Here is a 24,403-nt window from a genome sequence, read left to right as displayed (position 1 = left end):
TATGACTAACATCCCACTGAACATGAATAAGAATCCACAAAGATAAATGTTTTATTCTCTAAGTATTGGGCCATAGGTACCTATTGAACTAGGAAACAAGATAGTCAGCTCTGTGGGGAGACTCATTCTGGGACCAAGACAATGGACTGAACAGTGACACAAAGCTTATTTGAAGTGTGAGCAAGCACAATGATTTTGGAAGTTTTTCTGTAGCCCAGCTTATCTTGGAGAGGGTGTGTGCTGTATGAAGACATGGAGTGCCTGGAGAAAGTACCCCTACTCACTCAAGTCCAAACAGAACTTCGAACAAATATGGAGGAACAAGAGAAGGGTGAGGCAGAGAACAAAAGCACTTGCCCCGGTGGCATGACTAATGGAGGGTGTAGAGAAGGTGGTCTAGGTAGGCACCGTTTTCCAGGGGACACTGGAACAAGGACTGAAATAAGCAGGAGAGTGAGTCACTCGGGTACCTAAGAGAAGAAGGATCTGGGCAGAAGAAGAACTTGGCATTGTCCTTTAGGAAGGAAATGCTTGCTGCGTTGGAAGAACATGAAAGGGACGGAAGCTGCTACAAAACGAGCGAGTGGGATGGTGGAAGCAGTGGAGTCTTAGAAGGCTAATGACATAGATGTGGGGCCTCATAGCCAGTTGTAAAGATGGGGGCTTTTATACTCAAGGTAACAGAGAGCCGTGGCAGCAGAGGAGGATATGACTTACGTATTAAGTCATATATTACCTTGGCCATTGTGTGAAACATTGGAGTGAAAGGAGACAAGGATGGAAACAAGAATACCGCCAAGCTCAAGTGGCATCAGTAGAAGTGATGAAAAAAATGTGTGCATGTTTTGGAGACAATAGGTTAGCAATAGGCATGCAACACAAAGGAAGAATAGGGACACTCAGGGTCATCAGTGGTTGTGGCCTGAACATGTCTTTCACCTGCACTCTGTGTTCTGATGTAGTACCAAAGCGGGATGGAGTCACGGGAGTAGTTTTGAACCTCTCTGTAATTCAATGTCTTCTTTTCTCAGTTTGGAATCATAATAATAGTGATCTTAAAATATCGATAACACTAGATTAATAAATCCTAGTGAACTGCTTAGAACTCCATCTAAATAACGATAAGTGACTTTCTCCCTTCTAATTGCATTGGCTATCTCATCCATACTGACTCTCAGTTTGGACTTTGCCTAGATGCTCCCTGATGGGCTTTGATCTGAATCGTCACTGGCTGGATCCCTCTCCATGGGCGCATCCCACCCTTCATGGAGTGAAGCAACTCATCATCAAGATGTACAACGATCCAGTGAGTAGCAGGATGCGCTGGACAACTTCTGGCTGATGGCTGGACCTGGGAATGGAGAGTTGTATGGGGAAAACCTCAGGCAGATTTAAATTGGGGTTACCTGAGCAAAATCAGGAAGATATTAACCACGCATGTGTCTGAATTTTATAGACCCAGTGTCTTCTTCCAGCCCTTTCTTTTCCCCACCTCTTATAAAGATTGGTTCAGTTGTGGTAGTTTAATAGAAGGAAATACATTGCAGTACATTTGTCAAGGCTCCTTGATGGTAAGCCAAAGAGACAACTTGATTTAGTATAAGAAAAGATGGAGAATCTCATGGGATAGCAGCAGTGTATAATATACTTGAAGAGTGTAGGTTGGCCTACTCCACACGTAAGGAACATGGATGCCATGTGTCCCATCTGGTGTCTCCCACTTTTTCTACCTTGACTTGCTCTCATTTTCCAGTTCCAGAAAGACTGGAGTTGGCTTAGTTTGGAGGACATGTACATCTCTGGGCAATGAGGTGACCCAAGAAACAAGAGTGTGTAAAGATGGCATAGTCTTGGGGCCCATGTGGTTGGCTTTGGGGCTCTGGTTGTGGAGAAGAGGGCCTAACACTCTGGAAGAAAGAAGGGAACCATACAGACCTGCACTATGTTTGCTCGGGGGAGCAAGTTGTTGCAGTAGACATCAGTGGAGACGACGGGGATTTGTGGTGAGGAGAAGGAGACAGATGAGGGTCCTTCTTTCTGAAGAGCTATCAGCAGGGGGGCACAGCAGACCTTCGTGCTTAGGAGTGACGGCATGAGTGGGCAGAGGTAGGTCACAGGGAGTAGAACTTTGCAGCAAGTTGCAGCTGCCTCGGGATGGAGTGTGTGACCTGGGAGCTTTCCCTTCCTGGAAGTATTCAAGGTGAAGTGAAAGCACACTGTCAAAAATGCTGCATAGAGGGGACTCAGCTGTTTGAATGACATCCTAGTAAAATTGCACACAAGTCCTTCCCAGCTGGGATGGTAGTAATTTTGATGGCCTCTTAAGTGCATATCAAGTGACAGATGGTGGTCGCTAAGGCAGATTTCCACAGTTGGGGTATTTCAGAGGTGCACGGGCGTGACCTGTTCTGCTTACTCTGCTGAAGGTGCCAATAACAATGGAACTAATTAGAGAGCAACATAAAACTGTGCTGGAAGACAGATGCATGCATTAGAGCAAAGACCAGTGACCTTGATTTTTGAAACTGTCATTTTATTTAAAAATTGGTTTGCTCTGTGTGTGTGTGTGTGTGTGTGTGTGTGTGTGTGTGTGTGTGTGTATGTATGTACATACATTTTCCACAGCATTCATATGGGGATCAGAGGGCATGTGGTAGCCCATTCTCTCCTTCCACTATTTGGGTGTTAGATAATCCAATTCAGGTCATCAGGCTTGGAAACAAGTGCTTTTACCCACTGAGCCATCTCACTGGCTCAGAAGCCACCATTTCTTGATTATCAGTGTGAATTCTTCTTTCCTGGGTTCTTTCATAGACCCCTTTTTGTCAGGGCTTTCGTCACCGCAGCTGTAGTATGAGACTTCCTTCTCTTGGCACAGGTGGAAGTTGACTGTGTGCATCCAACACATGTATTGCTCCAGGCTGTCCTGTTGCTGCACCTTTAATAGAGTAGAGCTGTATCGTATTTTCTCAGGAAGCACCTGTAGTCTGAAGAGTTCTCCCCCTGCCCCCAGGTCTTTCTTGTTTTTCTATTGGTTCTTGTCTTCCTAGTAGGGTGTCACACCTTCTCTTGCTGCTGCGTCCTTCTCAGGTAGAATGGCTGGACTGTTAATTTTCCTGATCTGGCTAGTAAAAGACACTTGACAGCTGCTTGTTGGACTAGATTGGGTTGAACATGACACACTCTACTGTGCCAAGTACAATATTGTTGGTAGATGCAAAATTGTCATTCATAGAAAGGATGGCATAATAAGGCATGAAAGACAAGATTCTTGGTCAGAATATGCGACGAAGTGGGATCGCTAAACAAAGATGAATGCAAAGAATAGAGCTGGTCGGGAGGAAGTGGGTGAGAGAGGGACTAGCTTAGTCAATGCCCTATTGCTGTGAAGAGATACTATGACCATGGAAATTCTTTAAAAGACATTTAATTGGTTTTCATCTACAGTTTCAGAGATTTTGTCCATTTTCATCAAGGCAGGAAGCGTGGTGACACACGGGCAGACATGGTGCTGCAGAAGTAGCTGAGACTTCCATATTTGGAACTTTAGGCAACAGGAAGAGAGAGTCACTGGGGTTGGCTTGTGCTTCTGAAACCTCAAAGTCTACCCCAGTAAAACACTTCCTCTAACAAGGCCACACCTCCTAATCCTTTCAAATAGTGTTACTCCCTAAGCATTTAAACATATGAATCATTTCAACCACCACAGAGACCCAAGGAAAGCAACTCAATGGCCGAAGAGGAAGAGACTTGAGCTTGTCAGAGCCATCATCAATCAGAAGGTATCAACCTGCTCACTAGATATTCATTTGTGTTTCAAAACATTAACTTAGGCAAAACTGAACTGTGGAGATATTAGGGCAGTTCTGATGACACATATTGACTTATCCTTGGCTGTTCGACTGTCAGTAAGCATGCTTGGCTGCTAAGACAACAGTATAAACTAATTTCTTCCCAGAAGTCCACACCTTTCTGCCCCAAACCAAGTCTTTATAAGGAGTCAAGCTGACTCCAACTAGGATCCCCAACCTCTTTCCTCTTTGTTTTCTTTATCCCCACAGCTTTTGATAGCACACATTTATTCTCTCAAAGCCCCCATTGAGTCTGAAATGTGGGAACAGCCTAGCTATTCTGTGCTCAGGGGCTCAGAAAGTGCCGGGCAGGATATCCATTTAGGCTGGGAGGACATCTGAGCCTTGCTCTTTGACTCTGTTCTTTTCTTCCGTCTTTCCACAAATATTTACACACCACATTTCTATGTTCTAGGCATTGTAGAACTCGAAATTTTGCAATGTTCTAGGGAAGTAGACATTAAAAAAGTAACTACTGGAAGTACATATCTCAAACGTGTGGGAGTTCTTTAACACCAACAGCAAAGCACTAACCAAGTGGAGGAGAAGCAGAATGGTACTAAGCCTTGGTCTTGCTGGGGCAGTTTTAAGCTTGCACCTGTTGTTCTAGAGGGTACTCCTTAAAACATCCTGATTTAGAAGCCAGGTGGTAGTGGTGCAGGCCTTTAATTCCAGCATTCAGGAGGCAGAGACAGGAGGATCTCTGTGAGTTTGAGGCCAGCCTGGTCTATAAGAACCAGGACAGTTTCCAAAGCTACAGAGAAACCCTATTTCAAAAAACAAAACAAAACAAACAAGAAATATGTATATATATATATACACATATATATGTTTATATACACACATGTATATATATACACATATATACATATATATATACACATACACATATGTGTGTGTGTGTGTGCGTGTATATATATAAAACCCTGATTTGGATGACAAATTATGCCTTCTGTCTTGTTAAAAGACTAACAAAAGTACCTAATACAGTACTGGTGTGGCACCTTGTACAGCCCTGACATGTGGCAGATTCAGATTCACAGTTTGAATGAAATCTACAGACATCTTTGTGTCCAGTTGCAAACATTGCAGAACTCAGAGTTATATGCCCTGATACCATGAAATGTATTTCTACTCTGTATACATACATACAATTGCTTGGTTCCAAGCTGCTGAACTATACAAACTGTCAGAAAGCTCCTGTTTTCTTCTTTTCTCCTTTCCTCTCCCATATTCTTCCCTCCCCTTCTGTCTCTCCCTCCCTCCCTCCCTCCTTCCTTCTTCCCTCCCTCCCTCCCTCCCTCCCTCCCTCCCTCCCTCCCTCCCTCCCTTCCTTCCTTCCTTCCTCTTCTGGCACAGTCTTGCTATGTAGTTCAGGTTGATCTCAAACTTAAAATCCTCCCATCCCAACCACCCGAGAGATGGGACCCATAGGTATATGTACTCTACCCAGCCAGACTTGGATCCAAGCCACCCCGGGTCCGTTCCCATGACCTCTGTACAGAGAACCAGCAGAACCCCCTGAGATCCGAGTACCATTCCCACTCCACTGCTGTGACGATGGCTGTCCTTTGTCTGACGTCACTGCTGGGGCAGATGCCCCAGTGCAGCCCCTGGAGACAGCTGCACAGACTGTCATTCTGAGTACATTTTATGGAGTGAGACAGAGGGGCTGAGAGCCTAGCCTGGGAGTCAACCCTGGGCTGATGCAGGAAAGACACCCGGGGAAACGAGATCTTCCTTGGTGGAAAATGGCAGTGCCTGCATCTGCCTGGATTGGGAGGCAGACTCAGTAGACTGAACTGGGGACAGGCAGAAGGACAAAGGGACAGCTGTAACATGATGTAGGGACCAATGTGGGCTTGATTTTCATGGGGTTTAAGCAGGTGAGTGGCAGAACCCAGTTTGTGTTTTAGAAGAACCTCTCTGATGAGGATGTCTTTTGAGGTGTCCAGCCTAGGGGTTGGGAGAATGCCCCGTTAGCCTGCCGCTGTCAGAAGGAGGGAAGATAGGAGGGATAGATGAGAGCTATTAAGGTGGAAAACATGAGGACTGCTGATTGTGGTCAATGGGAGAGGAAGGAGTTTGCGGGATGCCCGTGGTTTAGCTTGGGCCACTCTGGATATGCTACTCTTCCTGAGAATTCCAGGAGAGTTAAGAGACATGAGCGATAACAGGTGACACAGGACATTAGATGTGATCTTTTTTACATTAAGTAGGAATAAAATGTGCAATCTGCACCTTAAGTCACTGGAAGGAGCTATTCCATGTCCTTCTCAGTGGACAATGACAGCCTACTGGCCTCGTGTTAGTGGTGGCACTTGCTTCAAAGGCTGCTTTCCTCGCCCCAGGCTCCCTAAACCCTTCACTCCAATGAGGACGTTTGATATTAAATTATGCTCTTGAAAAAGGTGTGTTTAACCCAGAGGACTGCACTGAGCTGAGACACAAAGTGTTTCTCGTTCCGCTTCCCAGATAGCTCCCTCTGCACAGGGTGACTCTTGTTTACCAGCTGTGATAGATTGTTCCCTGAGGGCAGAGTCTGGCTAATTTTTCAGAGTCCCTGGTGCTCAGCAGAGCTCTGACTGTGAGTGAGCAGGTGCTCAGCATAAATGTTGAGCAAGTGACAGACTAAGCCTAGCTCCCCTGCTCCTTGGTGTTAGCTTTCTCTGAAGAAGAGGAACGCTGGTACGCAAACCCTTCTCTCTCAAAGTTACCCCTCTAGCACCTTTACTGTGCTCTCTGATTGAGAAGCTGATCTGGTGATGGAGACCCTCTCCTGAGTTCACCTGCAAACTGCTGAGATCATCTCAACCCCCTGGGGACAGAAGCAGAGATGATGTCACCCAGCACCTTTCCGAGAATACACAGGCTTCGGTGACTCACTCCACCCTTAGACTCTGTGCCTACTCCATCTTACATAACCACCACTGGGATTCATTGCCTCTGACCATCAAAGACTCTCCTTGACTCTAGGTTCCTCGTCTCACCAGTCCCCAACTGGTCCCCACCAACTGATCTAACTTGTTCAGGGGCATCTCGTAGGTATTCTGTTATCTTCAGTGGGATGAAGACCAAAGGAACCAATTTAGGTCGTTTCTTTCGTTTTGGTTTTAAGTCTGTGAGCTTTGTCCCCTTCCATAATAAGTAACACTGGAAATGAGCCGCATTTTGACAAGAGCTCGCCCCCTCATCAGGGGAGTTTTACTTTATCATAGCACACTTCAGAACATGAAAATGACTGTATCATACAATTAGCCATAGAGTCATAGCCACTCTCACACAAAGCCTTCCTCTGATAGCTACACACAGATGACCTTAAGACCAGATGTAAGCTGGTCTGTAGGTAAACTTCCAAGGACCATTCCCTGAAGTTCCACTAACATTTACTATCTACCTGTGAGGTACATCCTGAGTACCATCTTTATTTAGTGAAGCTACATTTTCAAAAGGCATCATTTCCTCTAAAAATACAGTATATATTTCTCAGTGTTGGCATAAGCAAGATCCCTGTGTAACCTCTGGGGTGAGTTGCAGGGGGAGCCCCAGGCCAGAAAGGCCTGAGGAACTAACTGGCCTTAGACCAAGGTACTAAGAACATGTTATAAGAAACAAACCACAGTGCTTTAGAAACCTGAGGCAGAGGATTCTGCTCCAAGTGGGCCTGGAGGTGCTCCAAGGAAAGTTTAAGGAATCCACATGTAGACTAGAGCTTTAAGAGTATGTAGTACTTCATGAGGTGGCTGTGAATTTGGAGAGGAGAGAGATTACAGGAAAAGAAGAGCAGGCATTCCAGGAGAGCAGGCAATAGAATGGGTCTAGGAGACCTGGTTGTTGGAGCTAGACTGTAGGATTTATCATGGGCTTCTGTACAAGGGCAGGTGAGGGGCAGTCTGCGGAAACTCATGTGTGAGTTTGCACATCAAGCTAAAGAATTAAAATTGAAACATCCATCAGACAGTCTTTTAAACATAGATTTTTACTTGAATTAAATATCGCAGCTGTTTAAAAAGAAACATAGTTAAAAGCAATGGGATAAAACACAACTTGTCAGGAATATTCCAGCATATGCCCCCTCTCCGTCCTGAGAAGTAGAGCCATCAAGGGAGAGCCAAAAAACTGATGAAACAGGAGAGAGATCAGGAAGCAGTATTCCCAGCCATTCAGTTCCTCATTTAAGGAATGATAATATCTCATTCTAAAAGTTAAACTCAACTAGGCCTCCCTCCCTTGCTTCAGTACCCTTGAAAGACTCCCTGTTACCTCCCACATAAAGGCCAGCATCCCCTGACATGCTGTTCAGGGCCAGGCCTGTTCTGTTCATTTCCCTGTGCCCCTAGGACCTAGCACAGAGCCTGATAGTGCAGAGAATATGCCGTTGAATGATGAATGAACCCATGAATAAAGGATAGGTGTTTCAGAAAACTACTGAGGCTGCAGTAAGCAGAGTGGATCAAAGGCACCCAGGCCACGAAGGAAGAAGACAGCCCAGCGAAGCGCTGTTGCAATAGTGTGGGTGACACCCAGATCTGCTCTCTCGGGGAGCCAAGGAAGGTACCGATCACTCCAAGATCAGGCTGAGGGAGAGGAACGGGTTACCTTCAGCCCTCTCCTTTGTTCCAAAGCCACTTCAAACCTAAAGGCTGATTTTGTTCCCAGTGGTTTCTACACTCCAAGGTGATTTTTCCTTTTCCTGGAAAAGAAAAGCCCCCCTCAGCCACTGCTGGCGTTGCTATAACAACTTGGCTGCAGCTCTTTACACAGATCCATTTCCTTAAATCATTTAAGGAAAATTAACTGCCATAACAACGTGAGGAAGCTTTGAAAATAGAGCAGCACAGGGCCGGTTGGCTCCTCCTCCATCCTGCGCCTCCTGGAGTCTTCCAGATAAGCTGTTCTCTTTCTGTCAAATAAATAAATAAATTATAACACATTTCCTTGACAAACAGAGAAGTTGGTGACATGGTCAAATAGAAAACATGGAACCGTCACCCATTCACACCCGTCCATGAAGTACACAAAAATAGGTACAGATAGCACAAAGAAACTTGTGGGGAAATGGATACATATTTCCAATATACATAAAATGGAAAGCATGTATTAAAAATATGCATAGTAAACAAAAACCGATGCCTAGGCCAGCGTAAGGGTGTACATGATTACACCAAGGATCTGAATGCAAACAGGGTGGCAACCTCTGCTTCATCACTCAGAACAGAAAGACAAAGTCTGTGGTTCACATGAACTGTTGTGAAGGTGAGCAAGGGGTTCTGGGTCAGCAGGCAAGGAGGCCCTGAGAGAGCACTTCCTCCTGGGACACCTGTCTGTTCACAGCTGCCAGACTGCTTAGTGCCTGGTCGGAGATGGGGACAAACCTTCCTTAGGGATTGGGGTGATCCCATTCTGACCCCTACTTGTAGGCCAAGTAGAACAGGAGGAGCCACGTCATTTTGAATGCAAGGATTCTTTGCTCCACATGGCAAATTGTATGCTTCTGCGGGAAAAGGCAACACCACAGCCACGGAAGACTATATCTTTGAGACATTTGAGCCTCACTGGGTCTTCAGGACGTCTGGAAGCTGACCAGTGGATTTCCACACCTTTGTTCCAGATCCGTGTCTATGATCATGTTACCCTAGTGTATCTCAGAGCAGCTAAAACTTGGTTGGGTTTTATTGTATAGCTAAAATACTCACTTGCTTGGAGCTCTCAGGCATGTGGCCCCTCAAATCCAGGCCTTTAGCTCCCTGTCTGTATACCACGGATGTCAAAGGATGATCTCCAAGTGATCATTCCAGATACACGGTCAATGTCGCTTGACCGTGACTACATTGACTACACTGCACAGTCCACTCAGTGAGACACAAAATTTCTCTAAGCCCCAGAAGTCGCAGCTGCCACCTGAGATGGACCACCTGATAAATACCTGCACAAGCGTTTAGCACAGAGACTCTGTAGACTCCAGTGTGCCCATCTGCTAGTAGGCAACAGTGACTCCGGGCCTAACCGCCTCACCAGCAGACCAAGACCCTGAGTTGGTCAGAGAGCATTTTCTAAGGAGGAAAGATTACTGTCTTGGGCCAAACCAGAAAGGAATGTCCAGAATGTGTCTGCCTGCTACAGGTTTCATGAGGGGACAATTCAGTGTTCACAGTAGCACCATAGGTCACACTTAGATATATTCAAGTATTTTCCCGTTCCTTCCAGCATCGTCCAGGAAATCGGTAAATAACTGTGGAGGGGAAAGTTCAATATGGTAATAAAGTGGAAACAGATGAAATGTTGCTCAGGGAATCTGAAAACAGAGGAATGTGATTCATGAAAATTTTATAGTTTTTCCAACAGTTTGAGATAGTTTATGGAAGCCTAAGGAATTTGAAAGGAAATTGTCATTTTTTTTTGTAAAGGCAACTTCTCCCACCCATGATAGAATATGGGTCTATTATTTGTTTGTTTTTAAGAAAGTAGATTATAACTTTCAGCAGAAAGCATGGTAGAAAGATGACTCTCTTCCTTAGAATAACATTTGTGGGGCTAGTGGCCCTCTGCAATATCTTTCAGCCTGAATGGTCCAATATAACTCTTATCAACCCAACTGACTGCATACATATTGCTCAGTTTCATGGGGAACAACAGAATGTACCCGGGGGTCTGTCTTAGTCAGATCCATTTAACTCTTTGTATCTTGATTCCCAGGAAACAGAATATCTCTTGCCATCTCCTGTGCTTCCTATTAAGGCTATATATTATGCATGTAACCCTTTATTAGCAGCATACAGGAAATGGAGCCATTATTTTATGCTCTTAGATGTGTACATTTCTCCCAGTCCCCATAGCTCTAGCTCCCGCACTCCACCATAAATGGTGATCTCTTTGAAGGCCTGGAATTTGCCTTAATCATTTCTTTGTCCCTAACAGTCAGTATAAAATGCAGGTCATCAATGAATGTGGCAAGACAGGTGAGGAAAAGGCCAGCAGGAAAGAAGAAAGCCTCTCATTAAAACTTGGATTGTGCCAGGCATGTCTTTAATCCCAGCATTTGGGAGGCAGAGATGGGAGGATTTCTGTGAGTTTGAGGTCAGCCTTGTCTACAGAGTGAGTTCCAGGACAGTCAGCGCTACAAAGAGAAAACCTGTCTTGAAAATCCAAATAAGAAAAACAAATTTAGAAAACCCAGATTGTAACATGAATGGGTTCTAAAGGATGAATAGGGAGTTAGTATGATATTTCAATGGGTAAAAGCACTTGGCACAAGCATGAGGACCTGAATTCCAGGCTCCAGGAAAAGCCTTGAACAGTTGCATGTGTCTATAGTTATAATGCTACTATAGCAATATGGGATGCAGAGACAGGAAGATGCCTGATAGCACCTAGACCAGCTATGCGGACAGAGTCAGCAGCAAAGCAAGAGCTCCTGCCCCCAAACAGGGGGAAGGTGAGGACCAATACACACAGCTGACTTCCGCATGTGCACTGTGGCACCTGTGAGCCTGCATGCATACACACACACATACACACACACACACACACACAGAGAGAGAGAGAGAGAGAGAGAGAGAGAGAGAGAGAGAGGGAGGGAGGGAGACACACACATGCAGAGAGAGAGAGAGAGAGAGAGGAAGAAAGAGAGGGAGAGATAAATTATTTTAAAGAATGGGTAGACCTTTGATGAGTAATGATGAAGAAGAATCTTCTATACAAGAAGTCTGGAAAGATGGCTCAGTGGTTAAGAGCACTAACTGCTCTTCAAAAGAACCCAGGTTCAATTTCCAGCACCCACCCGGTGACTCACAACCATCTGTAACTTCAGTTCCATGGGATCCAACCTTCTCCTTGCCTCTGCCTCACCAGGCACACACATGCTACAGAGATACAAATGCAAGCAAAGCACCTATATACATAAAATAAGTCTTTAAAAATCTTCTAAGGTAGAGACATTCTCAAAACCCTCCAGAAACCACCTCCAAACCCACCTTTCCCCCAAGTTTCTCGATACCTACATCACACACTAAGACCCCACACTTTGCTTTTCTATAAGATTTAGTAACTCTGATTTTTTTAAATCTAATTGATTATTCCACAAATATTGACAGAGAGTATTCCTTGAGCGTGGTACCTCAATCTGATCTCCTCTGACCCAGGGACTCCTTGTTCTCAGCCACATTGCAAATCCCTCCAACACAAGACTCGCCTTCTCGTTGCTGTTGCCTTAGACATGACAGGACGTCCTGAAGAACTGCTGAGAAGTCTGTCTCTCCCCATGGGAGTTGAGTTCTCCATGCTCCTGACAGATCTGGGCACACCTTTGCTCAAAGGACACATCATGCTGTACTTTAGAGACAGTTGGATGCCTTCTCTAGAGTGTGAACCTTTGGGAGATACCAGTTGGGTCTTTTAAATGTTCTTTCCATATCCTCTAGCACAGCTCACCGCTCAGTAGACCCCACATGAAGACTTGGGAAAAGAAATCTTGACAAAATCTCCCTCATCCTGCCTGCTAGTTCCCAGCAAGGCAGCGCCAAGACATCCCATAAGAAACCACACAGTATTTCAAACATCTGTAGTCCCCGCCCTCTGTGCTGTGTTTTCATGGCCTTGTTTCTTCTCTCATCTTTTTCTTGCTCCTGCTGATTCCCATTATAAAGAACTCCTGAATATTTACACCAACAATAAATCTTTATAAGGTACAGACTGGCTGTCAAGAGCCATTCCTCTCTTCCTCCTGAATATGGAGTTTGTTTTTTTTTCTTCACATACCTTTAATCCCAGTATGAGAGGCAAGGGCAGGCAGATCTCTGAGTTAGAGGTCAGCTTGGACTAGAGAGCAAGTTCCAGGACAGCCAGGGCTATTACACAAAGAAGCCCTGTCTTAAAAAACAAACAAATGAACAAACAAAAAAGGTGTTCAGTTTTTTTCCTCTCATATTTAAATCCCAGAAATTCTGGAGCATTTGAATCCACCAGTGTAGAACCCTCTCTTGAACACTGAAGTTGTTCCCTTCACTCTCTCTGTTATCACTATGCATTCTTTATACCATGGCTTCTCAGTCAGACCAACCTTTGGTCCTTATTCTCCCTGTATCACAGCTCCTGATAAACTAAACCACTGTGAGCTCGAAAGGGGGATCTGGACATAGTCTGGTACCTCAATTTACCTCCATGTCAACTCTTCTCATTAGCTTTCCCCATCTGTTTTCACCCCTCTCACATCCTCTTCCTTCTGTGCCCTTGTCTCAGCATATGTTATCTGTGTATACAACCCAACTAGGCATCAGGCTGAGGAGGCCTAGAACAGAATACAGGTTACATTGTAGGCTGCTTTGTGTTTAACACGTGTGGAACTTTGTGGAGAGTTATTTTTAGTTGTGGCTGTTGGGAGGCTCTGGAGCCCAGGATGAATTCATGCTGTTACATCAAATAGCATATTGCATTTCAGGAACTGGCCTTAGCCATGGGAAATCAAGCGAGCCAGATGCCTAATTACTCCATTATTTACCGTGGTGGAGAGAACTGAATTCTGATGCAAGGACCAGACTAATCACGTCTGCCAGCAAGAACCAAACAGTTTAACCTTTTACCAGGAAATTATCCTTATCCTCCTAAGGTACTAACACGCATGTCCCTAGTTCCACACCAGTCCCTGATGTCTGATTGCAAGGAGGCTTATCAGCCTGAACACAGCCTGAACCTCTGGCTGATGAGTTTCCATGCTCTCACCTTCCTCAAGTCATTGCGGGTCTCTGTTGTGTTACTCATGACTGGTGAAGGTGTCCCCAAAAGAGGAGCATCCTTTCACTCTTCAAAAGCAAAATGGCATTCATTCACCCATGCATCAAGCATTTCTGGAGCGTAAACACTGTCCACTGCAGTACAAAGGCCAACTGGACTCGATGCCCCCCTTACAGGATCTAGATGAGGGCAGTGGTCTTCAAGCTGCTTGCAGAAAAACTTCAAGGGACCTGCGAAGACCCCTCACGGGACTCTTCCTTCCTAAAAGAGCAGCTGAAGCATGTGGTAAAGGACTCAAGCTTCGGCCTGGATCTAAACCACGATTCAACAACCAAGGACTCAGCTATCCTTGACAGATCCCTTAAATATTTTAAGTTGTGGTGTCTTCATTTGTGGGGAGTGATTGTGAGGATTAAACTAGCAGATTCCTGGGATTAGCTCAAAGCACTGTGCTATGCACACATCCCCAAAAGCACACTAATGGCAAGAGGTGTGAATAAAGGAATCTTTTGCAATGAAATACACAAACTTGTGGTTCACAGTATCAGACCATGTCAACCTATGGTTACGCACATGGTGGCATATTATGATGGACAAGGGCTCTGAGTGCCAATGGAGGCCAGGCTTAGGGTCATACAAAGCTCCCTGGGGAACTGAGTCTAAAGAAATAGTTTAGTGTAAACAGGGATTTGTACAACACAGCATGAATTTGGAAGGATGATTAGGAGGTGTTTAGTCTACCTGGGAGGAGTATTACTGCAAAGCAAAGACACAACAACACACTAGTAGACAGGAATACTGGGCGACTGCAAGTTCTGCTGCTGGGCTGGAGGAAGCACGCAAGGAAGGGCAGGAGGCAAGGCTGGGTTGAAGAGAGAGACCTATCAGTGACTAAGAGCCTATGAGCTGCCTCAGTGTGTTTGTACTTCATAATGAAAGTCACAGAGAACTACCAGTCAATGAGCAACAGGACAGAATTTAAAAGAAGAAAGGGGAGACATTCCTCTGTGTTTCTGGAGCTTGAACTACACTGTTGGGTTGGTTGATAGCTTTGCACCAGCAATTTTTACATTTTATAAACAAAGGAGCAGTCTGAAGTGTGAATAAGAATCTATGCAAAAAAAGAAATGAAGAAAGGAAGGGAGAGAGGGAGAGAAGAAAAAGAAAAAGGGTACATAATCACCATTCATAAATAGTGGAAAAAACTGGGGGAAATATAACTGCCTAACAGTAGGAAACTGATTAAATGAATCACAATACAGTCATATAATGGATGTTTATGATGAGATTATAATATTGAGAACTGCACACGCTGTAATTTTTGTGAAAAAAAGCAGACTGGGTTGCACATCTATTATGTTACAACAAACATAACAACTAGGTTTAAAACACATACAAATATAATAGCAAACTAGATGTTAGTAGCAGTATTTCTATGCACCACAGTGGTCTCCCCTTGCTTCTTAATATTTCTCAATAATTTCCCATAAGTATTTGTTATCTTTGCAACTAGAAAACATTGTGAAAGGGTGAGGTGTGTAGCAGAGACTGCTTGTTCATTTACCAGCCACCTAGACCCAAATAATAACACAGAAACTATATTAATTACAAAACTCTTGGCCAATAGCTTAGGTATTTTTCTAGCTAACTCTTACATCTTAAATTAATCCATTTATATTAATCTGTGTGTCACCATGAGGCTGTGGCCTAGTGGTAAGGTTCTGGCTGGTAGCTGGCATCTTTCTCCTTTGGCAGCTACATAGTGTCTCTTTGACTCTGCCTACTTTCTCTCTATATCTTTGTTCAGATTTCCTGCGTACATTTACTCTGCTAAGCTATTGGCCAAAACAACTTCTTTAATAACCAATGGTAATAAAGCATATTCATAGTATACAGAAAGAAATCCCACATCATCTCCCTTTTTTAAATATAAAGGAAGGTTTTTAATTTTAGCATAGTAAAATTACATATACAAAACAGGTATCAAGCAAGACATCAAGGTGGCAAGAGCTTGAGGCAGCTCCTCACACTGCATCCACAGTGATGAAAGAGAGAGGAATGTTGTGGACAGCTCTCCTCCCAGCCCATTAATGGAGCACTCACATATAGGGTATATCTTCTCACCTTAATTCGCCTAATCTAGAAACCTCTGCATGTCTCCTAGGATATTCCAGATCCTGTCATATTAGCCATAGTAGCCATCACCACTACAGAGTGAGACTCTACCTCAAAAATCAACAGCAAAAACACCCAGCAATTAGTTTCTTTCATAAGAATGGCAAATAGTAAACATTCGGTAAATATTAGCTTATATTCATATCAAACCAAGTAATATCCAACATCTAATGTTTATTATTAATTACAGAAAAATCTTCATCACAATAATACTTATCAGAATCTTAAACCATAAGACTTTAAAGATAGTGATAACTGATTATTGGAATAGCAGTGTGTAGATCTGGAAAGACAGACTGTGAAGAGCTACTACCTTAGCTCAGCTCCTCTGGCCATTCCCGAGACCCAGTCCTGACAGTCTTTCTTCTGTAATTGAGGGTATAGTCTACCCAGTCCCTCAAGTCTTTATCTCATAGAACTTTCTGTGTTGGTTCCATTTCCTTCTGTGTGGATTTACTGGTTACCCTTTAGAGGACAAGCAGATTCCTTCATTCCTGGGTTTGGGATATGTGTGTTTGAAAATGTTGGAGTCACTTGTGGTCATCCCTAAAGGCTAACAATGTCAACGACAGTCTTAAAATGAATGTGAACAGCAGCAAATGTTATCCTCCAGATCCCTCGGGGGTGATTCAGACAGTAGATGCAACTTGGGGCTGGGTTTCTTAGAAGTGGGTTCACTAGGATGCTAGAAGAGCAGGGACCAGAAAGGCAGAAATCTAAGCAACTGAGGTTGCTGCAGGGCCAGTTGCTCTCCCTGCTGAGCCTAAAGGGCACATCAAGGTCAAAGTTTCCCTTAAAATCCTCATATCACCTGGGCAGACTCGGAGGCTGGAAGATCAGACTCAGTCAGGCTCCCAGTACAGTGAACAGTCTCCTCCTGTTAAGAGTCCATCACCCATCACCAAGCTGTGACCTTGAAACAACCTCTAATTGCTGAGTCATGGGTTGTTTTTACTCTTGTTTGATTGCTGCACAGTCTTGCTGTGTTGTCCAGGCTGCCTCTGCTTTCCGAGTATTGGGATAATTATAGATGTGTACCAATAAACCCAGCCTACAGCATTTAAATATATACATTTACATCATTGATCATGTGTGTAAGGGGTGGCATGTGTGGAGGTCAGAGGATATCTTGCAGGAATATGTTCTCTCTTTCTAGCATGTGGGTTCCATGGATCAGACTGGGGTTGTCAGGTTTGGCAGCAAGCCTCTTATCCAGTTAGCTGTTTTGTCAGCCCTCAAGGCATGCAGTAATTTTTTAAAAAAACAGATATCTTTGTTATGTGGCATGAATAGTTCTTTAGGACCCTGAAGGGGAAAGGGAGATGATGGTTCTATGTATTAACTGAGACTACATAGACTCCCAGACTTTGTCTCTTCCAGTCTGTACAGCAGTTCTATGGAGTTGGGCATTGTTAGCTTTCTGTCTCAGGTGAGAAGACGGAGGACAGATGAGATGCCTCTCCAGCTCTCACCTCTACAGGGGCATGCCTTCATCACCCCACAGCTCTCCAATCTGCTCTGTGCTCACCGGCTGGACCGTGAACTCCCTGGGGAACAAAACCCAGTCACCCCTGCGTTCTTTTGCAAACAGCCAAGTGTCTAATACATAAGTATAATGTCAGTAGATGATGCTGGGCATACTGGTTCTCACCTGTAACTTTAATATTTGAGAGCTGGAGGCAGGAGAGTCGGGTGCTTAAGGCCAGCCTACATGAAACCCTATCTCAAAAATAGCAACAAACGCTGGGAAGATGGTCATTCAGTAAAGTGCTTTTCATACAGGCGTGAGAACCTGAGTTCCAAACCTCAGCACCCATGGAAAAACCGGGTGTAGTGGCTCACCTCTGTAGCTCTAACCATGGGCAAGTGGATCCCCAAAGCTTGCTGGTCAGCCAGCCTAGCTGAATCAATTAGCTTTAGGTTAATGAAAGAGGCTGTGTCACAAAAACAAGGTGAGGAACAATCTAGGAAGGCAACTGACATTGACCTTTGACCTCTACATGCACAACATACATGTACATATGTACCCCTACTGTCATGTACACATACCCACATGAATGTGTACATGTGCCACATGCAAACACAACAACAATAAAAAGCCAACAGGAAGGAGAGCAGCTGGAACCTGCAAGGTCACACAGGTGTTCACAGCAGAATTGGAAATGGATGCCAGATGGGCCAGTCCAAGGCCCATTACCCCAGTTCCGCTCAGGGTGTTCTTGCTTCCCAGGGACTTGACATTTCTCAAGTGTGTCTTGTTTCATCTTTCAAATATTTGTAAATACATACTCTAGAAAGGAGAAATCTGTCTCTTTTTTGAGTATGATACCATCTTTTTTTTTAAGAATAAAGGTTCAGAATGGATCTATGAAATTTAGGCTAAATTTACATTATAAATAGATATCTGGCTTGTTCCATAATTTAGGATACCCTACTTCACCTCTGTCCCATTCTAAAGACTATTTTTATTTGAAAAACTCTTAATGAATTCCATAAAATCAAACATGCCCAGAAAGTTAGGGGCTGGAGTTTCGCGTGAGGCCGACTAGTCCTAATGCAGTCAAAGAGTCTGGGATGAGAACCAGCAGGCTTGGTAAAATGCTTGCCTGGCATGTGCCTGGCACTGGGTTCAGTCTCTGGTACTGCCAAATAAGAAGAAGGTGGGGGTCAGGAAGAGGGAGAAGAAATAGAGGAAGTGGAGGAGTAGGTGAAGAAGTTGTTTTGACCTTCAGACAGCTTCTCTTTAAACATAGATTGTGGTCATCCTAAGGATCCATATCTCCTGAATGTGCCTGGTTTGGCTATTTTGAAGCTTGAGTTAAGAACTTAATCCTGGCCTTCTGCGGCCTCAAAGATTCTCTACCCCACGTGGAGTCATAAAACCAAAGAGCCGGATGGACTGTAGAGATGCTCCAAATTACCCTTCTATGTAGAGGCCGCTTCACAACAGGGCAGGGGATGGCTCACCTGTCCTCACAGGGACTCTGCCCTGGAGCGCTAGTCTCTTGACCTTGGAGCACACACATTCTAGCTCCACAGATAAATCACCAGCACAGGGGCTATCACAGATATTCTCATTTCTACCAGAGATGCTTAGTTCTCAGAGCAACTTTAAATCATTTGACTCTCTGACACACTGTGAGATTATTCTCTCTCTCTCTCTCTCTCTCTCTCTCTCTCTCTCTCTCTCTTCCTCTCTCCCTCCCTCCCTCTAACTCTCCCTCCCTCTTTCAATGGAGACACTAGAAATTAGAGTTATTAACTTTCCTAAGAAATGGAGTCAGGATTCAGTCTTAGGTCTGACTCCACGTGATGCAGAGCTAAGTCCACAGTGGATGAATCTGGGACAGAAAGAACCAGGAAGACCGAGTAGATGCTTATCTCTATGGCCTTTTCCTCTTTAACCCTTCTAACAACAAAGCAGCTTCTCTCAGGCTCTTCAAAGACCACCAAGGCTTTCTCACAGTCTCAGAGGGAATGAAGGGTGGAACAGAGTTAAGTGTAAAGGAAACAGAGGGAACTTGGGGCCCAAGCCATGGTCAAGGCCAACACAAAGTCTGAAAGAGAAGTGTGAGCAGTGCTGAAAGTGCCGCTCAGAGTTATCTCTCCAGAACCCGTGTATATGCTGTGTGGGTGTGCAGCCCACCTGTGTATCCAGCACTAGAGAGCCAGAGACAGGGAGTTCCCAGACAAACTGGCTCATCAAACTAATCCTATTGGTTCAATTCTGAGTTCAACTGAGAAAACTTGCCTCAGTGAAAAAGGTGGGGGACAATCCAGAAAGATTCCCAATGTCAGCCTTGGGCTACTACAAGCATAAACATTTTTGCATAGGTACACATAAGTTTACACATGTAGACTCATATGGAAGAATATTTATACATATATACATCCCACATACATAAGAGAATGCACTTTTGAAAATAAGAGAGAGAGAGAGAGAGAGAGAGAGAGAGAGAGAGAGAGAGAGAGAGAGAGAGACTCAGGCCACAATAAAACACATACAAAGCTGAATGGTAGGTTGGATAGGGGAGACTAAAGAAACACCCCTGGGTGAGGTGCTGGCAGTTGAGACATGGGTCCCAGCAAGAACAGTCAGGTAGGGAGAGGAGAAGAAGGTCTGGCTAGTCTTTAGGTGAACCCTTTAGAGAAGAAATAAATTTTAAAAAAGAAAAGTGGCCATGTTCTAAAGGGCCCAGGAATGCAAGGCTAACGACAGCTACTGGAGGTTTGTGGGCAGGGAAAGGGCAGAAGGACAAGCATTAGTTCTGATTATGCAATCATCACCAGCGTTTATACCTCAAAGCAGTGACCCCCTTTAATCTGACAGTTGGATGGCTATAATTTGTTAAAAATGACAAAATGTCTCATTTTGCTGCAGTTCATTTTGGCCCTTCTTAATATTAGAAAGTTAATTTCTAAAGGGAAATAAATGTATTAGTGTTGTCAGAGTCATGAAAAGATGGAGTTTGCACTGTCAAGCATTTGCTTTGAATGAATCCATCACGCTCTAAAATGGCTGCCGTCTTCCCAACCTGTTCCCTTCTCCTCTCCCTGCTCCCTCCCTTTTCTTATAGCCTCCTTCCATCTGCCAACACATCGACTGTGATGTGCTCTGGGGGGCACAGGCATAAAGGACAGAGTTGCTGCTCTTAGGCAGTGCTCACTCCAGAGGGGAAGGAAGGAAAAGGACAGCTCACCATAGGTGTGAGTCTAATTGCCAAAGACTGAGCAAGCTCACAGAAGAAGTCACCTATCCCACAGAGGGAAAGGATTCTTCAAAAATGTGTATTTTTATTAGTAAGTATGTGCTTGTGTGAGTGTATAGGCAGGTACATGTTTGTGTGTGTGTGTGTGCGTGTGTGTGTGTGTGTGTGTGTGTGTGTATGTGAACGCATGCACGCGGATGTGTGCGTGCACACGCACACCTGGGTGTACATACATGTGTGAAGGGGAATATGTGCATGTGTGTTTGTATATGTATAGAGGTAAGAGGTCAATGTAGGGTCTTCCTTAGCCATTCTCCACCTTGCTTTTTTTTTCTTTAGAAAGAGTCTCTCATTGAACATGGAGCTCACCAGTTGGCTACACTAGCTGGTCAGCAGGTCCTAGTAACTCACCTATCTCTACCTCTGGGTCCCTGGTATTACAGGGTGTGACATATAATAATTGCTAAATTAGTGTGTGCTGTTTAAACTCACTGGGAAGCTGCTTCGGGAGGCAGAATTTCTTACCCATCTCCATTTCAGCCACAAATATATTTGTTTCAAAGTGTACCCCAAGTGCCCTTGCTTCTGTTACAGGGAAAAAGGAGAACAGCAAAGCAGCCCCCAAATGAAAGCATCATATCTTTGAGAATAGGTAGAAGGTACGCTGTTTGCGACAAAGGTTGCTGTAGCCTATCCTGTGACATGTATGCCTGCTATGGGTGCCGTAATGTCTTCCACAGAGAAGACCTTCTGCTCGGGCCTTCCTTAATCAGTAAGAGCCTTGTCTCATTCATGCTAGATTCTGTACCTTCAATAACTCATGTTTCGCTCTGACTGAGCAGTTTTTCCTCCCCTTTAGTGCCCAGCCCACAGAATTCATGTAGCAGTCAGTTCTCTCTCCATGCCACTGTTCCCAAGAGCCTCTTGCAGAATCACAGCTGGAAATGAGTCAGATAAGGCGCTAAGAAAAGCACACAAAGTCGGCATCATCTCCATGCTAAGCATGGACAGAAGGTGTTGGGAGTCCCATCTGGACATGTGATGCTCACCAGTCTTGATTTCTGCTAATATTCCTTCGTCATCTCCCAGTGTTGCATTCACAATGTCTCTCGTGAAGTCATCATTGGCATAGTTTTGTTTTCATTGTGTAAAGTGAGAGAAGAAAACATGTGGAGTGATTAGAATGATAAATTGGCCTGAATGATTTACGAAGTGGGGAGGGGATGGAGTTTACTAGAGTAATGTAGCTTGGGTTGTGTGAGGGTTAGGGCATGTTCCTCTGTCTGTCTGTCTATCTCTTTGTGTGTATCTGTCTGTCTGTCTGTCTGTCTCTCTCTCTCTCTCTGTTGCTGAGGTTAAATTCAGGATCTCATTCATGCTAAGCATTGTGCTCTACCACTGAGTTACATTCCTAGCCCCTGTTCCCTCTTATTTTCAATGACAAAGCAACAAGTGGGCCCTTTAAAGCATACGAAACATTAGCAAAATTATTTGACTCGTAAGGTCTTTGGGTAACGTTTTGATGGATTCCTATGATTAGCCTCAATACCACTGGGCCCCATTCAAGCCACTTGGGATTCATGAGTTAGAGGCAATCCGATCACAGACTGTCAGACCCAGAATGGGTAGGAGAGACGTTCTTGTTCAGCTTCCTCATTTTACAAGTGAGACAGCGGTGCGGGAAGGAAAAGGACTTCCACAAGGTCACAGTGATTGGTGGCAGACATTTCACTGACATTTATTTTATCTTTTCTCCATAGCGTCTTCCACTTCACAATGAGGTACTTTGAGTCAAATGTGCTTAATTGATGCTAACAATCCTTCTTCATGTAAGAGAAGCACCAGAAAGAAACGGCAGTTGTCTGACTCATCTATGCTCTTCTGTCAGCCAAGTGTGCTTTTTTTTTTTAAAAAAAAGATTGATTTATTTATTATGTATACAATATTCTGCCTCCATGTATGCCCGCATGCCAGAGGAGGGCAACAGATTTCATTACAGATGGTTGTGAGTCACCATGTGGTTGCTGGGAATTGAACTCAGGACCTCTGGAAGAGCAGCCAGTGCTCTTAACCACTGAGCCATCTCTCCAGCCTACCAAGTGTGCTTCTTTATGTTAAAGGATGATCTCGTACATCTAAACCTTTGATGCTTGATACTGCCTCTTTGATCTTTCACTTCTCAATGCTTTCTTCACTTATTCCCTATATATTTAGTAGTTAATAGTCATAAAAATAGTCATTCATCGTGTGGCCTGAACTCAGAGTTATTGTACAACTAGAGGCAGTTTTAGGAATCAGGAAAATGAAGCACACAATTCTGCAAGGAATTGACCGTATGAGTTAGCTTTATGCTGTGATGACAAGTGAACCCAATAGCTTGGTAAGTTAGACACTAAAACTTTACTCTGTGCCCATGTTACAAGAGGATGGGTGTAACTTGGTTTCCCCAGTGTGCCTTCTCATCTAGGTTGCAGGATGGGGGTATGCTACTTTTTAAACAGAGGATTAGATCCCAATTCCACTAAAAGCAGTTACAGAAATACCATCTGTCATGAGCACTCATATCCCATTGGTCAAGGTTGAAGTCGAATGAGTCTTACTAATCACACTTCTAACAGGAGATCCCTCCTTACAGACAGGAAAGAATAGTCTGGAGCAAAAACCCAATGAACCAAAGTCGCCTTGTTGCTGAATCTCAGTATGGCATCAAGGAAGCTGCTTGCTTCTCTGAACACAGTTTCTGATCTTTGAAATAAATATATTGGCTTGGGAAAACAAATCAGATATGTTGAAGTTTCAAATGCCAATCATACCACAGGCTGCCTGTGAGACCTTAGGCAAGTTACTCAGCCACCCCCTTCACAAGTGTAATAGCTTCAGTCTCTCAGTGCTTCTCATGATCTCATTTTATTTTTAGCCTTAGAAATATTTTTCAGGAAATAATGTGTCTTGTGAGGAAACATTTTTTAAGATGTAATTCATTTAAGTTCTATTAAGCTTAGGAAAATTGAATTCAATATGTTTCTGAATAACAGTATTAATAGTAGGTAAAACCATGGCTGTTCAATCCCTTCCCAATTCGGGGTGGGAGTAATATGGCCCTGCCCCTCCATGCTGAAGTATTGGTCCCTGAAAGATTCTAGGAGAAGATGCATCATTATCTTTAGTTATGTTCACAATGGAGGGTGGGGGAAGGGGCAACCAGGATCCAGTGGTTACACAAATGGCCTTGGTTAAACTCAGTGGGTCAAACAGAAAGGCATGAATGTGGGACCCAGATTTATCAGAAGAAAAAGGGAGTTGACAGGCATGAGAGCAATTAGCGTGCATTTTGTATGTGTCTGAAAATGTCAGCGAGTACTTCAGTTGATTAATAATTACATTTAATAAAATAAAATCACTGTTGTTTACTTATCTCTTTGGCCAGCCAGCTGTACCCAGACCTGTCAGTGTCTGCTGGGTGTTTTTATTGACCGGTATCTGTGGACTGTAGGACCCCGGTGATTTGTTGACTTGGAACTTTGCACTGTGGCAATCTAGGCCAGGGTTCTGTGCCTGCAGGGACAGTACTTCCCCACCTTCTTGTTCCTGATGGCGGGGAAATCCTGTAGATGGTACTCATGGAAGCTTTCTCTGCCTCACTATTGCGAGGGCTGGGGCTTTATTCCCTGAATCTCTAATCCCATATGCGGGGCTCTGCCATCCTCCATGGGATTGCTGGAGTCAAGCCCACATTGGACCTGAGGGTGTAAACTCTGTCATTTAGGAACTATGATCGAGTCGCAGCACCCAGAAAGGAAGCTGACACATGGCAGGTGCTTTGTGACTAATTGTTGAATGAGCTAATGCTCATGGCTCTAATCCACTTGACCAAGCTCTTGATCTCTGTGAGGCATGGAGTCCACAGCCAGCAGGGACCTTTAAGCTGCTGGCAGACCC

General features: G+C 44.3%; 1 protein-coding gene across 2 annotated transcripts in view; it reads left to right on the top strand.

Moving 5' to 3' along the window:
- Positions 1 to 24,403, top strand: part of LOC125412531 (BEN domain-containing protein 5) — a 1,187,626-nt gene that overhangs the window by 1,099,325 nt on the left and 63,898 nt on the right. For both annotated transcript variants that reach the window (XM_048453388.3, XM_048453389.3), the window contains exon 9: positions 1,195 to 1,306. In XM_048453388.3, coding sequence (XP_048309345.2) covers positions 1,195 to 1,306 — 112 coding nt within the window. The remainder of the gene's footprint in view (positions 1 to 1,194; positions 1,307 to 24,403) is intronic.

This window comes from Myodes glareolus, chromosome 3 (genome assembly GCF_982192425.1).
Source record: "Myodes glareolus chromosome 3, mMyoGla1.1, whole genome shotgun sequence".
NCBI classification, from domain to species: domain Eukaryota; kingdom Metazoa; phylum Chordata; class Mammalia; order Rodentia; family Cricetidae; genus Myodes; species Myodes glareolus.
The sequence above is the reverse complement of the archived record's forward strand: the minus strand, read 5'-3'. Positions and strand labels throughout refer to the sequence as shown.